At 37.9% G+C, this 17374-nt stretch overlaps 1 protein-coding gene and 1 long non-coding RNA gene across 7 annotated transcripts in view; both read right to left on the bottom strand.

Moving 5' to 3' along the window:
• LOC140224841 (uncharacterized) overlaps positions 1 to 17374 on the bottom strand; it is a 165358-nt gene that overhangs the window by 25299 nt on the left and 122685 nt on the right. The window lies entirely within an intron of this gene.
• On the bottom strand, positions 196 to 14636 carry LOC109043707 (5-formyltetrahydrofolate cyclo-ligase). Of its 6 annotated transcripts, none has more exons than XM_072301611.1 (6): positions 13855 to 14540; positions 9639 to 9745; positions 7989 to 8107; positions 6531 to 6661; positions 3542 to 3669; positions 196 to 2798 (listed from the first exon to the last, which is right to left on the bottom strand). In XM_072301611.1, exons 2-6 carry the CDS (start codon positions 9688 to 9690, stop codon positions 2563 to 2565), a joined length of 666 nt encoding a protein of 221 aa, XP_072157712.1. In that variant the 5' UTR covers positions 9691 to 9745; positions 13855 to 14540; the 3' UTR covers positions 196 to 2562. The 6 variants fall into 6 exon arrangements, 4 of the variants coding, with proteins under 4 accessions (XP_072157712.1, XP_018916549.2, XP_018916550.2 ...); XM_019061004.2 differs by lacking the exon at positions 13855 to 14540 and adding an exon at positions 11234 to 12412; XM_019061005.2 differs by lacking the exon at positions 13855 to 14540 and adding an exon at positions 10034 to 10174.

Here is a 17374-nt window from a genome sequence, read left to right as displayed (position 1 = left end):
ACCATTCCCAGGAGGGACATGGAAAATAACTCCCTGTATCAATGGTCAATCCTTATGCCACAAGGGTCGTATTCATAGTCGTTCCTTAAACGTTAAAAAGGTCTTTTAACTAGTTTAATTCTTTCGGCTTAAAGAGACATTAACGTTTAAAGAACTTACATTAGTGTGCAATTTTAAGGAAATGAAAGAAACGTGTAACATGAATATAAATTTAATTCTCTCAATTTTGATACTTTACAAACCTAAAGTCAATATCAAAATAATGTACAGAATTGCAAAGTGTATGGACTTACAACTTACAAACATTAAACCAGATCCTTTTTCAAGGATCGCAGCATTCTACGAGATAAAGGAGGACGATGAAGGGGTCTATCTTATATCTTGGCGTTTTTTTTTTTTTTTGGCCTCATCTCACGATAAATAATTACTTATAACATAGTTTTCGGACATGTATCAAGATTTTTTTGTGTAAGGATCTTTGTTCATGTCGGCTATCTTTTTAGAATTACTCACGCTGTTTGTCCGATCGTAGAAGCGTAGTCTTTCATCATGTCAACTATTCCTCTACCGCTCTTCTTAAAAGGTCTCACTTGCAGCTCATTGACTGCAAAGTAAATAAAATTTTGCGGAGAAAATTTTGTTCATCGGAAAAGTTTATTTTACTTGGAACTATCGCCTATTGTGTTTATTTTATGTTCGTACTCTTAACCTTGAGCTAAGGGCTTGAGATTGAGCTTGATCCTCCATTGTGTTGTTCTCAGAAGCTTGTGTTGGAAGCTTTTCATACAAATTTGTAATAAGTGTGTTTTTACCCCTCCATCTTGCGGCAATTATCCAATGCATTCAAGAATGAGAAGCGAACAGCCCCTCAGAATTATTATGAAAAAAATCATATAATACGATATCATATATTTACCACTGTTACCAATATTATACATTTAAGGAGAATGTTAGAATGAGATTGTTCATGCGGAAAATAGCCATAAGTAATAATCATAATAGTTGCATACGCTATGTCAACGCAGTGAAACTCTCAAACAGTGTCTCTCGGTCTGTTACGTTGGCAACTTCCTGCCATACTATATTTTACTACTTTTTTCATTTTTTTACTTTTTACTCATATTTGTTAAGTGTAAGACTACTCGAGGGAAATTCTTAAATATTGCCTCACTTTTCTTCCCTGCACAAAAAATTAGTAACAGAATCCATGATGTGGCAGATCTCTAATTATACTCTTTCCCTAATCGGGAAACTCATCAACGTAATATCTTAAAACTTCCAATTTTCCTTTTTCCTTTTTAGAGAATACTCTACAAAGATATCAAGCAAAAAGGTTGACTTGTTACCCTCTGAAATTTTTAATAAGAGGGAAGATTTTGAACCGGATACGTACTTTTCAAGTTAAGCCATGGACACTGGACAGGTATATCCCGTTCTCAAACGACCCACCATGTTTTTAAGTGCATCTTTTCTAAGTTATTTTTGGTTTTTTCTTTCTTTCTGTGCCCCACTTTTTTAAGATTCAAATTTTATTACAAATGGAAAATATAAAAAAAACCTTAGAAATGGATCATATACTCTTCAGCTCCACTTTAATTTTTTGAGAATTATTGTGTATGCTAAATTTACACAATTCAGTGCAAATTGTATTCCACTCCCCCTCTCTCAGGAAATTTGGTTTATGTTTAGCCCTTCTACCGGGTAATAAGTCCTTAATTTCAGATGTAAGAAGTATTATTGTAAACCAGGGGTCCCTCTTGACCGCTACGCAGCCCAAAACCAGTCGAGTGCGCACCACACCATTTTACTACAAAAAAATTATCCATTGGAGATTGGACGCATTATTACAAGAAAGAGTCAATTTACATTGACTTATTTAAAAGAATAATCCATATATTGTAAGGATACATTGGATTTTAGGATTAAACTTTAAATGCCAGTTCAAGAGCAATTTTCTGTCTTTGAGCTATTTACGGTAGACCTGGTGGAAAAACATGCCTTGTATAGCCCGAGGTAGATAGAGGATTTTTCTCGGAGTTTTAATGTGAGTAGACTTGCTTTGCGTAATACTGCCACATGCGCGAATTTCATCACGTCGAAGAAATCAATCATCAAGAACTCTAAAAATACCTTACTAACTCTAACTCTCTAAATAATTGTAATTATATGAAATATGCCTTGGAATGCCTATTGTGTCTTTATCAGGCAGACACTGTCCAATCTTTATATCTTCGATATCCTAAAGCGGTAATCCTGAATCTTTAATTCAATTCTTCAAATTTATCAAATAAAGGTCTAAGCGGTAAGACATGGTTTTCCAGCAAAAAGATAAGTAAAAAACGCATTATAAAAATACTTAATGATTATACAATCTAACTGAATTTCACATTCATAATTTGAAAACTTTGACGGTTTTCATTCAAAAGTTGTAATAACTGTGTTTAAAATTATAAATCCCTCATACTGCCAGCAGAGATACGTTGTGATAGGAAAAATATTTTCACCCGACTTCAAAGCACAAAGTCAAATGCTTCATTTATTCGCTTCGTTCTAGTGCAGATATCAGAACATGGCGCTTCCTCTGTACTTAGAATGCACCACTGTATCAAGTTTGATGTCATGCTCGTCATGGGGAATCTCTCTCAGGATCTGGACCTCGAATGCCAAGCCAATGAGAGTTGGGTTGAACCTCGGTCGAATGCTCTCAAGATACTTTTCGTACATACCTCCACCGCGTCCCAACCTTCTACCATTTAAGGTAAAAGCCAACCCTGGCATAATTAGAACGTCTACACCACCTACAAAAGAAGAAAACAAATCCCTATTCAATTTGAGGATTAAATAAATAGGGAAAGATTTCACTCAACATGAAAATAATGCGCTCTTAGTGCCATGCATAAAGGGAGCGTGTGACTTTCGAGTTTTTTCATTTTCTCTTTTTAACCTGTGAAAATTATTCCTCATTTTTGAGAGGTGAAAAAAAAGTGTTTAACTTAAGTAAGTAATCGACTCCGAAGGGGATTTTGGGGGAAAGTAAAAGATTTTTTTATACGTATGATAGTGCAATCCTGCACCAATTGATGACCAAATTGCAAAACCGAGTATCTCCGTTTTTGAAGATGTAGTTTTCCTGTCATACTTTATTCTTTTGAGGAAAGGTAGTCAACGTGATTTCTTGAAAACGAATTCGTCCTCTCTGCCGGCAGAATATTCTGCAAAAACGTCCTCCTATTTAGTTTACTCATTTCTCTTCAAAAAAATAAGATTGTGCCTTTTTAGTATTTTGATATATTTAGTTTTGTTTATCAATGTTTTACCTTTTTTCCCATTGTATTCTATTGATCTTCATTTTTTAAGGTGTTAATGGCATTTGTAATGCTGATAAGCACCTGTAAATAAAAGTATTTACCAACCAACCAACTAAACAACCAAGCAAATATAAATTGGTTTAAAGCTGTAAGTCCTCTTTTGCCATATCTTAATCTCTTAATCAGAACTGCAATATTTATTATTGCTTACTATTAGTAAGTAGTGTATTCACCATCAGAGAGAGCATTTTCTCGAAATTCATGAAGATTAGGCTCTTTGAAACCTAGCTCGTTCACTTTCAACTCCGCATACTCTTCCATGGAGCGCAGAATGACCATGTCCATACCAGTTCCGTTCCGCCTGAGAAAAAAAAAAGTTGCATTAGCAGAAAACCTATTTTCGAAGAAGATGCATTTTTGTATTTGTACAAACTTCTCGTAAGCTTGAGCCTTCATGGTAAAATATACCGGTGGTAAGGTGCATGGATATTGAGAAAACGCACTTTTGGATGCTCATGTAAAATAATTATTGGATCGAAGCATGCACAATATCATTATAACCTATCACATAGAATTTTGAACAAGGCACTCAAAAGGCAGTCAATGAAGCTACGGCTTTTTGAGACTCTTGAAGTTTGAAATTATGAATCTGACGGAGCAAAGAATGATTTCAAAAGAGATTTGCCCATTAATTATAAATTTAAGTAGAGGAACAAAATTTCATTAAGGGTGTTCGGCATTAGATTTTCTTTTTTTTTCTGCACGCCAGTCATAAATGGATTGCATTTTGCAAAAAGGAAGCACTAGCATTGCAATGTTGCTAAGATTGTGCAACTTCTTTTGTCTTGGAGGGAAAACCCGATTATCCATTAATAGTTTCTATTCTACTCGCTAGAAACTGTAACAAAAATTACCATCTTTTCTGAGCTCTTCGAGATTTCCGCAATTTTATTGGAAAAGATGAAGCTGCACAATCTTAGCATCATTGCAATGCTAGTGGTTCCTTTTTGCAAAATGCAATCCAAATGATTGTGTGTATGTGGTGTAGGAGCACTTAATTCAAAAATATTGCGGACGATTTCTTTGGCTGGCTCTCCGGCGGTTAAAAAGAAAGAAAAAAAAAATTCCATAGTAGGATATTGCGTTCCAGATGAATAAATGATAAAACAGAGCTAGGCAAAATAAGCCGTAAGGTGGGGGAGGGGGGTGTAAGAGTAAGATATTAGACAGTTTAGAAAAAATATTTGTGCAGCATGTGCGACAAAAAAATTCCAAAAATAGACCCTTCTCTGACAACAATTCCGAGTTTGAAGAAAAACTACAGGGAATTCGAGAAAATGCATGTGGAATAAATAAGCCGGCACTGTCTCCTGTCTTGAGAATGATTCACTGCAAACGCACATAGCATAATTAAAAATGCTTAACATGACTGCTTTGAACTGTATTCTAATGTCCTTGAGAGAATTAAACAAGCTGCTGGTTCCAACACTACTGTGTTGGAGAGCTCGCCTTTGGGAAACTATTAACAACTATTAATGCTTTTTTCTAAAATTGTATACGTATTAAATGAATCTTTACCCAATTATCAGAGGTTACATGCCGATGCAAAATGTTATGACGTAATTTCATAAGTCAAATTTTTCACATTTCAATAAATAAAGAGAAATAAAGAGAGAGAAATGGAATTATCTTTTATGAATGTGATTTTGCGGCAAATGTTGCAATGGCTATTTTTGCCATCGCATTTTTGTTTCTGGCTTTCATCGTTGATAAGCTTTTTCTTAACTTGTCAACAATGTAATGAAACCATATGATTTAATTTTAATTTTTTTTTTTTTTAAATCAAGTCGCCAACTTGAATTAAGGTTATACTTTGTTAAGCTGGCAGTCTGAAATTCTGAATTTTTATCGGCACAGAGTTCAAAGAAACTATAATTGAGCACGGTTCGGAGGAACGTTTCTGCCATAATTCTTACACAATACTTATGGTATACACTAAGAGCGGAAAAGGAACTCACTTGAATTTTAGCGTGGAGCTCGAAAGACCACTTCAAGTCTTTGTATGCGAGTGGCTCAATGGAGCACATCACGCCTTTGTATGTATGCGGTGGCTCAATGGAGCACCTCGCGCACTATAAATAGCACGGAGCTCGAAAGAGCACTTCAAGCATCTGTATTTTAAGGTTAAAACGAACTCTAAAGAAACTCAATGCGAGGCTCAAACGAACTCTCAAGCATTCTTAATGCGAGGCTCAAACGAACTCCCAAGCATTCTTAATGCGAGGGGCTCAAACGAATCCTAAAGCATTCTTAATATGAGGTTTAAACAAACTCTGAAAGGATCCCAATGCGAGTCTCAACCGAGCTCTCAAGCATGCAATTATTTTGAGGTTAATTAACCTTCTATGGTACCAATAACGGCAATCTTAAGGATTATCCATTAATTATGCGCAAATCTCAATCTTAGTCTTAGTAACTTAAAATTAATTGAACAAATTATTAAATCACGTCGAGGTCACCATGTTTTTTATTTTAAGAAATAATAACAATTGCAAGTACAACTGCACACAAAAACTGCATTGAAAAGATAAGAGGATGATAACATACAATTAGGTAATTTGCTATAAAACCATAGCAACATGCTATGATATACTCGGCCACTGGAAAGTGCTGCTCTCTAGTGTAGCAAACGAGGAACAATTAATCCTCAGTTGAATGAGGGAACGGAAATGTTCGACGGAGGAAAACTGTAACCCGCGAAAATTCAACTTTTAGACCTTGAAATCAATGGGATTTTGGCCGTTCCTCCGACGGCAACGAGAACCATCCATTTGTCGCCACGGACACTACCAATGCTAAAAGAAATCGATCGCAAAGAGCTCTCCCGAGTGGGCGAGCTCAAAAGATTCTACCATCAGAAACTGCGATTCGACATTTTTTACCCCGAATCCATTTTTTCGCTGCGTTGAACAATTTAAGTTTCCACCTTAACGCACATTTTACCTGAGTTCCCGTCTCTTGCATTGATTCGATTTGTTTCTCTCCATTTTCTGATAACTTTCTACGATGCAGATCTAGGAAAACGTATGATGATATTATCTTCTGAGATAATTAGACAAATATTTGGAGCCTTTTATATACTGTGGGGAATTTAACTTTTTCAAAAAAAGGAATAATTGTCTTTTCGGTTTAAGTGTTTAAGAGTGGAAAGATCTCGAGTACCTTGGTATATAGCATCGTTTTCCACTACTGAGGATGTTCGCTATTAATTTCTCTGTGTGTGGCTCTAGTTCTGTATTTAAGTACACGCCGATGCTTCTACGCATCCTAATTAAATTGGGTAGATTGATTAACTGTAAAAAGAGGCATATAAGAACCACATACCATTAGAAATAATACTCAATAAAAATTCCAATTTACTTATACTTCAATACTCAGTGCTTCAAAATCGGATTTTTTAACTCCACCTGCAATCCTGCACCACCCCCTCCCTCAAAAAACGCACCCGTATCACAAAGTGGCGTGACGTGACGAAAAATAAAAAGGATGCTTCCGTCTGAGTCAGGGTTTTTGGAATTTTCGCCAGCATTAGTTTTATCTTCTTACTATATTTTCAGAAGCTCACTGCTGGCGGCACAAGTAACGAATTAAGGACATTAAGAATGACAAATTTGTGTGATATTAGAAAAAACCGTCACAGCTTACAAATTATCCGAAATTTACGCGTAAAATTCAAAAAAAAAAAAAAAAAAAAAAAAAAACGCTAACCCTAAAATTGCGAATACAGATTTGACGTAAAAGCATTTTATCTATATCTACAAGCTATGGGTCCTGCCTCACCGAGTTTTGAGCTGACCTCAAGTTGATGTATATTTCTGACTTCTTTTTTACTCTTCCACCAAAACAAACATGTTAGGACACACGCTGGATTTCATTTTATTTTTTAAGTGCTGAAAAGCAGGGTTGCAGCCCATACTTTAGGAGGACACCGTTGTAATAATTGGAATAATCGAGGACATTTGCAGAAAATTAACAATGATACGATAACTATCAGTAATGATTTCATCGTCGCAATGGGCGACGTTAGAACTAAGTTGTGCTGTAGGAGGAACAGTAGCAGAGCAACGAACGCTAAGCGTCTGGATGCAACTATTCGACCTTTAGGGATGTCCATGTTGCATAGGCATAGAAATGAAGGCGTTTTCACTCTGCAGGCACTTACTACTCCACTTAACCCGCCGCGCGGTGCGGCAGCAGGTAGTACTACGAAAATACGAAATGACAGAGCGCCTTCAATTCTTCGTTTTTATACTAACAAGACATGCACTACGCATGAATAGTTGCACAAATGCGTATAGGATGTGAGCACTTTTTGTGTTTCATTTTTGATACAGCGACTTGCAGATTTGTTATAGAATACTTTCAATTTTATCGTTTCCAGGTGATGGAAGAATAACTGGGCAAAACTCGTAACAAAAGCAAAACTAAAATCTGAGTCTGCATCATTGACAGAGATCTCATTTATTTTCTCATTAATTTGACTCAGGTACTTGACTAGTACTTAGTAAACACTAATTTCAAGGAACTAGCTTGGCTTACATTTATGCGGTAATTTAAAAAAAAAAAAAAAAAAAAAAAAAAAAAAAAAAAAAAAAAATGTGTAACAATTTTATTACATACCTTAAATATAGCCATATCTGACTCAAACGAACGGGACCCGTTTGACATTTTTTTGAGTAGGCCTGTCATTTTTTCTCTGAGTTTGGTTTTCTCTTCTTCCAAGTCACAGAATGCTCTGCCTAGTAGAATTCAAACGGATAATTAATTAAAACTATAATCCCCCTCGGTAATCAACATCTACTTCATAAACGTGAATGGATATTTTTTTTATCTTCCTGCAATGATATCCATTTTTTTCTTGATGGAAAGGATACGTGAATTTCACTTATTCTTCGCAACCTTTCTATTCAAATTGGCACAGAGAAAGTTGAGCTGTTCATTTTGGAACTCGAATTTTGTCAGGAGCATGACTGAAGTTAAATAAGTGTGTCAGCTTTGAATCAAACCCTGACATTGGTGATTACAAAAGCAACTGGATCGTGGTGATTAGATAATTAATTTCTAGTCCTTTTCAAACCATATTTTTCGTCTCGTTAAGAAGTAACTTTACATCATCAACCAGCTGGTTCACAATACATTAACTCATCAGTCCCCTCTCAACTTATTATTTTTGAGCGACTGGTAAAAATTCTCCTTTGGATGATGAAATTTTGCCAGGACACGGCAAACCAAAGATGATCTTATATTTTCATAACAACGCACAGTGGATCGAGTCAGTCAGAGAGGTCGGGCCTAAATTTTTTGAATTAAACTGCAAATTTTGATGTTTATTTCGTTATATTTTCAAGTTCAAGGGGTGTATCTACGAGAAAATTTTACGAGAAAACCATTAGAACCTCTTTCAGGACCTCAAAATTGTATATGTACAAAGTTAAAAGCTTTTAAAGTTTCCAAATTTTGTCCGACCTCCCCTTTTGACTGGATCCACTGTGTGCCGTGCCTCATTTCATAAGTCCTCTATCTACGAAAATAAAATTTCAGGAGGATACTGCCACTGGCGAAGACTTAATACGAGATTTTTCTGCTATATATTTGAGAAAGAAATGCAAACTCTTACAAGGAGCATGATCGACACCTTTAAACCAATTAATCAATTGATCAAAATTTAACTAATTTCTATTAAATAATGTATCCATTTAATTACATACACGGGACGGTAGATGCAACCGGATTGCTGCAGCCGCCTCGATAGCAGCCGTGACATTATTAAGTCGCCCATAAAATCGCCTTCAATCGCCTTCAACGCAACACAACGAACCGCGGTTCGTACACTTTAAGTAGACGCAGCCTCGCAGCATTTCAATGCTGTCATAATGCTATTCATGCTATTAATGCTATTCAATGCAATTCATGTTTTCTAATTTCCCCCTTCTTTTGTTTTCTTGAGGGAAAACTATGCAAGTAAAACTGATTTTGTAAGAATTTTAATTTATCGGCATTTAACATTTATAAGGCCCGGTAAGTTCGCGTGAAGGCATTATTTTGCACAGTCTTTGTTTACAAAAATATTAAAAATTTAAGGGAAACCAGGCAACGTAAAATACAGTTGGGCTGACCTCTCGGTGTCAAAACTGTTAAAGAGTTTATCTACTTGTCATTAATAATCTTAAACGTTACGTTAACCAGAGGGTAAAAGAGTGCATTTAGAATCCAATTTTTGTGAGCAATAAAAGTTGTGGCCAGTGAAAAAAGACGCATCAGCATACAGACCTGAGTAAAGCATTGCGCACAGGAGAGAAAACACGAAGTGGTTGAGATCCATGGGGTTTAAGTACGAAGTTCCAGGCTTGTGATAGTTGTAAGGAGGCCACCAAATTCTGCAAAATTCAAAGTTTACAATTACAATCCATGATTTTGTACCTTCTTATTTTTCCCCATAAAAAGATACTTCTCACGTGATAAAACACAATACGAATTTATAAAAGATACTTTTAGAACAACTCGTACATTTCATTTTTGTCCTCCTAAATTTTTGTAAGAAATTGCTTTTTAATCCCTAATTTTTGTCTTGAAGAGTAAAATCGGAGTAACTTTTAATTTTCCTCAAATTTATGTGTGTATTAACTGTTGACATGTGCGGGAAGAATTTAAAATGAAGTACTCACTCAGAGATCGATAGACATCTTCGCAACTTCCGTTCTATGAGCAGAGGGCGTCCTATATTTTTCACTCGTATTTTTTGAGTTGTCCGATATTTTTTTTGTATCTCAGTTAGTCAAAGCATAATCAAATTTTTTAATTAATGCAGTTCTTGCTAAAAAGTCCGCAGCTTCATTATATTTATTACCATCGTGAGCTTTGACCCAGTGCCAATTGATTTTATGCCGCATAGAAATTTCACCCAACGTTTCCCAAAGATCTATATTCTTAACTGGTTTGTTGTCACTCGTTTGCCACCCGTTTACTTTCCAATTATGTATCCATTCGGTTATGCCATTTTTAACGTAAATGCTGTCCGTATACAAATCCACAAGTCGAGAAGTTTTAAGTGTTTGCAACCCGTTTATGACAGCCATAAGTTCCATCCTATTATTTGTGGTGGATTCTTCTCTGCCACAAATATCAGTTCTTGAACCACGAGACAAAATCACAGCTGCCCAACCTCCGAGGCCAGGATTACCAGAACATGCACCATCTGTATACATGGTAACTTGTGTATCATTCATTTTTATTGACTCGTCTTCGTCTTCATTCATGTATCGCAATGCATTACCATCTCCGTTAATGATTGCTGACGCATTTTTGTCAAGCAATGCACCCTCATCTCTGTTTTTCAATGCATTTCTTGCTAATGAGTCAGCAACTTCATTATACTCATTGCCCTCGTGACCTTTAACCCAGTGCCAATTGATTTTATGCAGCGAAGAAATGTCATTCAACGTTTTCCAAAGCTCCATATTCTTAACTGGTTTGTTACCCCCCGTTTTCCAACCGTTTATCTTCCACTTATTAATCCAGTCTGTCATGCCATTCTTAACGTAAATGCTGTCTGTGTATAAATTTACATCGTAAGAAGTTTTTAGTGTTTTCAACCCTTCAATTACTGCTGTTAGCTCCATTTTGTTGTTTGTTGCACATGCCTCTCTTCCGCAGATGTCTTTTCTTTGACCACGAAACAATATTACGGCTGCCCAACCTCCAGGGCCAGGATTACCAGAACATGCACCATCTGTATATATTGTCACTTCTGTCTTATTCATCTCTACCACGTTGAAGAGTACAGTCACCTTTAGAAAAATTACCAAAATAAATCTAAAGAATAAACAGAATAAGCTAATAAAGTTTAAAAGAAGTGGCTCATTTACCGGAACCATTACTTCATTCCTCGGATTGTACATTAGCTGATTCAACTTAGGGCTACCATTGCACTTCACTTTTGTTAATCACTTGCAACTAAAAGGATCTTTCAATATCGTTAAAATATAATCTATTTCAAGAGTGCAACTGCTGGTTAATGCTCTAGCTGTTGGTGTAATGTGAATAGTGTTTTGAACAATCCAGAGCCACGTGTTTAGATTACAGTAGATGCATCGAATCCTTGATCTAATCTCTCAAGTTATGAAATACCTAGAAAGCAACATTTGTGGCCATTTTTAGAATGTCGCAACACTGTAATAACTGAAGAAACATTACACGGATGGTCCATATTGCTCCATCGATGGCAGCAAGTGGAGCCTATGATATGATTGAACATAGCGTCAAAAAAAAAACCCGAACAATTAATTGATGCACTCGCACTATGATCAATCAATTAATTTTTAATATGATATTCGTGATAAGCACTATGTTGCCATATTTAATCTATTTTAACTCTTTTTCTTGACAATTCACCAAAACTCAAATGAAGCGACTAAGGAAATTCTGAAATTTTGACTGGCCTGAAAAATCATTTTTTTACTTGAAAAATTGGCTCTTTTGCGCTGCACAGAAATGTTTGGTTATCTGGTGTGTCAAGAGAGCGCCACTGTGGCTTACCAATTAAAACTCCTTTAACCATTCATGGAGTTTCTTTATGAGGAGAGTTATGACATGACACAGTTATGTGGTGTCACATACGTCCAGACAAATTGTAAAGTCCGTAACGTTTTTTGTAATCTTTGATCAATTCATTCCCGAGTCATTTCCTCCATTCCATCTCTCATTCTGTTCTCGATGTGTCCTTAGTTTCCTGGTCCATCCAAGTTCATGTTCATAATCTTAGCAAACGGTGAAAATGTAATCTTTCCGAACGTGTGTGATTTAATCAGAGCCAATCAGAGACGGAGAAACCAATTGGAATTTGATTCAAGCATTCGATGGAGCTCTTCTGGCATGGTTCGTTCAATTGGGCACCAATGAGATAAATAAGGAGACCATCATATTTTAAGAGCTGCGCTCTACAGAAAAATTATTTTCCATATATCCATCTCAACCCGAGACTCTCAATGATAAATCAGCAACATTGCACCCCAAAGCCTTAGTTGTAACAGACATGAGAACCGTCGCATTCCTCGAACTTATACTTATTGCATCACAAGTTGCGGCAACTGCAGGTGTTATGATATTTATTGCACCACGAAATTAGAATGAACTTTTCTGATAAACAAAATTTTCTTTGTAAATTTCCTATACTTTGCGGTAAATGAGCTGCAAGTGAAACCTTTTAATTAGAGCGGTAGAGGAACAATAGATATGATGCATGACTCCATTTCTGCGATCGGACAAACAGCGTGGAGTAATTAAAAACAAGAAGAAAAAATCCAGCATGAGTATGTTGGAAAAGCGTGCCGAATAACTGAAATGTTGGACAAATACCTCTTATTTTCACGTCTTTGCTTTTTGCATCAATTGGTACTTTTTGCTAAATTTGGGAGAAAATATTGATTCATGAACGTTGAATGTAAATTAATTTTAAAGATTCCGTCCAATTATCTTGATTTTAAGCTGATATGCGGCATTTGCGCACGACCGTGATTTGGGCGAACTGCCGTGCATCGAAATCGCGTTCAGTTAATCTCTTTGGATTTCGAACTGTAACTTCTCTCCTATTCGGCCGATTTGTACAAATGAGGTCTCTTTTTATTTGTACTTCAACGGAAAGTAAAGAAAAACTCGCTAAATAGACGGAAAACAATTTTTGAGAAAATTTGGTGGATCCTGGCATCACGGTGAATGGTTAATCGGTTAATCGCCTCGCCGTCTTTTATTGCCTTGCTCGAAACCGGACACCCAAAGCTATATCGCGAGATAACTGTAGTGGTTTAAGTGGATTTTGGCAGGGGCCATGGTTAGTACATAGTATAATGAGTCACGAGGCTCATCACAGATTGCACTTACAGTGCAAGACGCTCATTGGCTATAGAGTTTTGGCGAGAAAGAAGGTTCTAGAGTTGAGTCCTCCGAGCGTAAGAAAGCTCCTATGAGGTTTCTGTCAAATTGAATAATACGGTTTTGACAGAAAAATGTTCTCAAGGGTTTCCAATTAGCAGTTCATTAGATTTTTTGGTAAAAGACCATCAGGGCTTGACAGTGTAATGGTTCAAAGACAAAGAAACGGGTGCGAGGAAAAAAGTATTTGGACGACCCGTTGAATAGCATTGGTTGATCTGTGTGCTGTACTATGGTACATCCGAGTGATTTCAAAAAGCGAGCCCTACTGGCACGCTTAAAAAGTACGGGTTCTTATATTCTCTTTTAACTCCCTGCCAAATTTCAACCTGAGGAGAACATTCAGTAGTCTCCTCTTGAAAGATCTGACAATAACGTGATACATTTTTACGGGCCGAAGATTAATTTGTCACTGATAAACATTATAAAAGTTTTCATTTTATTACACAATTTATTAAACTTGAACTGTTTTGAGGCGAGAAGTATGATGGTTGTCCATATGAAACCTAGTTGAAAAAACATGCAAATTGAAACATAATATGAGCCTTCAGAAACTTACCCTGGTCAACTTGAACATACGAGTTTCTTTTTTCGTAGGTCTCCTTGAACCGCTTTCGCTGTTCTTTTCTCTCATCCGAGCGTCTCCTCTTTAATAACAGCGCACATTCTTCGGTTGCTAGTTTCACATCCTTTCTCTGCGTGATGGTTCCTGGGCGACCTGGAAGCCTCTGCTGAGTGAGGAACTGCTTGTCCTCCTCATTTTCCATCTTTGTCAACGCATCTGACCGCGCGATGTCAAATAATTCTTCAAGTCTTTCTTGAAATTTAGCCTCTTTACTAATCTGCGAGGCCGATTTTCGCAAACGATTTTTTTTGAGAAGTCTCCACTCCTCGTAGAGCTTCTTTAATTTTCCAAAGATTTTTATTTCTTGAATTATAGGAATTCGCGAAATTTTTGTCCAGAAAGGGACTATGAGTTTCGTGGTATGCCAAATACTGTCGTTGATAGTTTTGCCATTTATCTGAATTTCGTTAAACAAGACTTGCAATGTCTCACGATTGTTTGGCAGTTTGCTTCTTTTAAACTTGTCCTGCACTTCACCCACAAACACAAAGTCATGACGGCGAAAATTCTTAGTGTTTCGCTCACAGGGATCCATTGTAAGAAAACACTTAAACAAAACTCAAACCACTGGCGAACACATTACCTAAACCATTATGATTCACGAGAGCGATTTGGCGCGCATCCTTAAATTTTACCGCGGAGCTTTTTAGGTTGTCTTAGTCACGTGATGTCGTAGTCACGTGACGTGCCACCGATGCAGAAGTCAATCCCCACCCCTCTCGTCACCGCTGGGCTTTTCATTCGTCCCCTGACCCCCCCCCCCCCCGCATCACGTCACCCGCGCATCTTTCGCTCTGCTTTTACGCTGACTGCGCAATGTTCTCTGGGCGTTTTGTGCCTTTTCTATTGCAGATACGGCCAAACGGACGAAATTTTTTGTCTTCAGGTCCGTAATTCGGCGTTTTCAATGGGAAATGAGTGTTGTTTTATCTAAAAACCTCAAATTTCAATATGAGGACATATATGTAACTATAGCGGTCGCTGACATCCGCCATTTTTAGGGCAATCGCTTTTTTCGAAATCTAGAGCCTCCGAGAATGCCTGTGCAAAGTTTCAGACTTCCAGCGCAATTTTTCGGCTAGATATGAACTGAAAATCATGTTTTTTGTAAAAACAGCGGATGTGAGAATCCTCTTTCCTCTTTTCCCCGGCCGGCGCGGCAGGACTCTGTGGAGATTTGACCCACTTGCGATAACTGCCTGCCCACCGGCCATGGGCTGTAGCTGACACTCAAAGTATACGTATCGGGACCGTCTCACCAGAATTGTTGAATTTTTAACTGATTTTAGAATTTGTTCCTTGTTTTTGTTGTAAAAGTTACGAACGGTTTAGTTTCTTGATCAATTTTGTTAAATGACTCAGCATTGACTTACTTTTAGGTCATTTCAATCGTTTCACCAGCCTTACCCTTCCTGAACACTTTGTTTCATGCATCAAAAAGTGTTTGCAGTAAAAATAGCGGATGTCACATTTTTTTTCAAATCGCTGTTACTCCTTCAATTTTCATAGATCGTAAAACGTGTGTTTTTTACCGGAAGAGTTGCTCTTCGTGAAAATCTTTATGAGAATCCTCTCGGTCCTACGGGCGGAAAAGTGCAAAGCTTCAAAAACTTCAAACACGATTTTCTCACAATGTGAAAACTCGACATCCGCTATTGTTACAGATAAGTCCTCATATGTGTCACTTGAGTCGTTTGAGCACCGGGTAAAAATCAATTCTAATTGTTTTCCTTGAACGAGGCTTCTAATCTATCCAAACATGAATTTTTAAGACCAGGACCTCCTTCGAATTCGAAAATTTAAAAAATAAGAAACACCCTAGAGGGGGGGGGGAGGGTAACAAACAAAATGGGTCTCTGAGAAATAGGTGACTGAAAAAATGAATAAGTAAGAGAAAACATTATCGGGCAGTTGATCAGATTGACCGCTGGAACCGCATTGGCCATGCATCATCATCAGCCCTCTCCGCTGAGCTTAGCACAAGGCGAACGGGGTAGTGTTACACCAGAGCAGCTAGCCAGGCCGGCTGTAACTCGTGGTCCGCATCCCCAAAAACGGCGAGTCCGGGGTCTCCTGCGTATTCCATCCAGGTGGGGTTCGGCTAAGGAGGTTGGCCGGTGAAACAACCAGCGCATCAGCAGAGGCGGAACACGGAGAACCGCCCTTTGTTTCGGTCAATGACGGGGAGAGCGTGTGTGCGCTTATAGCAACACATCGCCCCCCCCCCCCCCCCCGGCACCCTAACTCCAGTACGGCTCAACAGAGTCCGAGAAAAAAGAGAGGCACGATCCATTGATGTTATGGTCTAGAGGTTGGAACGAGAACAGGCATAGGATGTTAAGGTCGAAAAGAACGAAGGTCAGTTGAGCAAAAGGTCTATAAGCTCCGCCTGAGGAAATTTTCCTTGCTCTGGATCGCGGCCCAGGATAAAAGGATCCGCCAAAAAACAAAGAGTGGCGACCAAAAACCTGAGCGAAAAGACTAGATGTAATGTCTTTTCAAAAATACGTAAACAGGAAAGCCGGTGGTCGCAGAAAACCTGCTGGAGAGAGGGGGGGGGGACCTGGCGCCCGCGGAAGGTGTAAATGGCCCCCGCTTCGTCCGGTATACCCCACCCCACTAGCGGTTAGAGCGGAGATGATAAAGTCCCGACTCCGCTCCCCGCGCCGCACACACGTAACGCCACTTCCAATACTGATAAAACTATCAAGATGTACCTAACAAATGTCTCAGCGTAATCTAATCTAATGTCTTTGGAAGGGTCTTACATAACTAAGATCACAGAAAAACGAACACGAGAAGTCTTTTTATACCAAGGAAAGCGAAAAGAAAATCCCGGAAAACAACACAGGAAACGCTGAAGATGGAAAAATGACTAGATGAAAACACTCGGCACACTTAGACTAATCGAACAGTATAAAATACTAGATGGTAAAGATCTTTTTAACGGCTCGGGGAGATAAGGAGCACGGAGCGTCGCGGAGACGGTCTGCACGCGACGCCGGCTCTAACCGGACTCCAGAGCCAAATATATTAAATTTTTGTGCGAACAAAAAAAAACAAAAAAGAGCCAAAAAGAGCCAAATATATTAAATTTTTGTGCGAACAAAACAGTTTTTTAAGCGTGTTTCGAAAAGGTGATTTTTCACATCCGCCATTGTTACATATAAGGCCTCATATACTATTGGTTTTCCCATGTAGCTTGGAGCTTCTATAGATGAACCAAAATAGTAGGTCCGAATTGTAAAATGGACTGCATTTTGCAATTTGGAACCATGAATTCCGGCTCATCTGAAAAAACCTTTATGTGCATGGGGAAACTAATGGCACATACATTGTTTTTAGACCGGACCATATTTTATAGTTTCAAATTGCAAAATACTGTCCAAATGTAGTCCGTATAGTCGATTCCCGCACGACGTAACACCATTCCAAGGGTGCAAAATGAACTCAA

The sequence above is a fragment of the Bemisia tabaci genome, chromosome 6 (assembly GCF_918797505.1).
Source record: "Bemisia tabaci chromosome 6, PGI_BMITA_v3".
NCBI lineage: Eukaryota > Metazoa > Arthropoda > Insecta > Hemiptera > Aleyrodidae > Bemisia > Bemisia tabaci.
Note: the sequence above shows the minus strand (reverse complement) of the source record. Positions and strands in the feature narration are given on the sequence as shown.

Bases quoted from the DNA above. Each gene is read 5' to 3' on its own strand.
- LOC109043707 (XM_072301611.1), bottom strand. From the start codon at position 9,690: ATGGATCTCAACCACTTCGTGTTTTCTCTCCTGTGCGCAATGCTTTAC. The intron at 8,108-9,638 runs GTCTGTATGCTG...GAATTCTACTAG, and splicing joins GTGCGCAATGCTTTACTCAG to GCAGAGCATTCTGTGACTTG. The intron at 6,662-7,988 runs GTATGTAATAAA...CTCTTTTTACAG, and splicing joins CAGATATGGCTATATTTAAG to TTAATCAATCTACCCAATTT.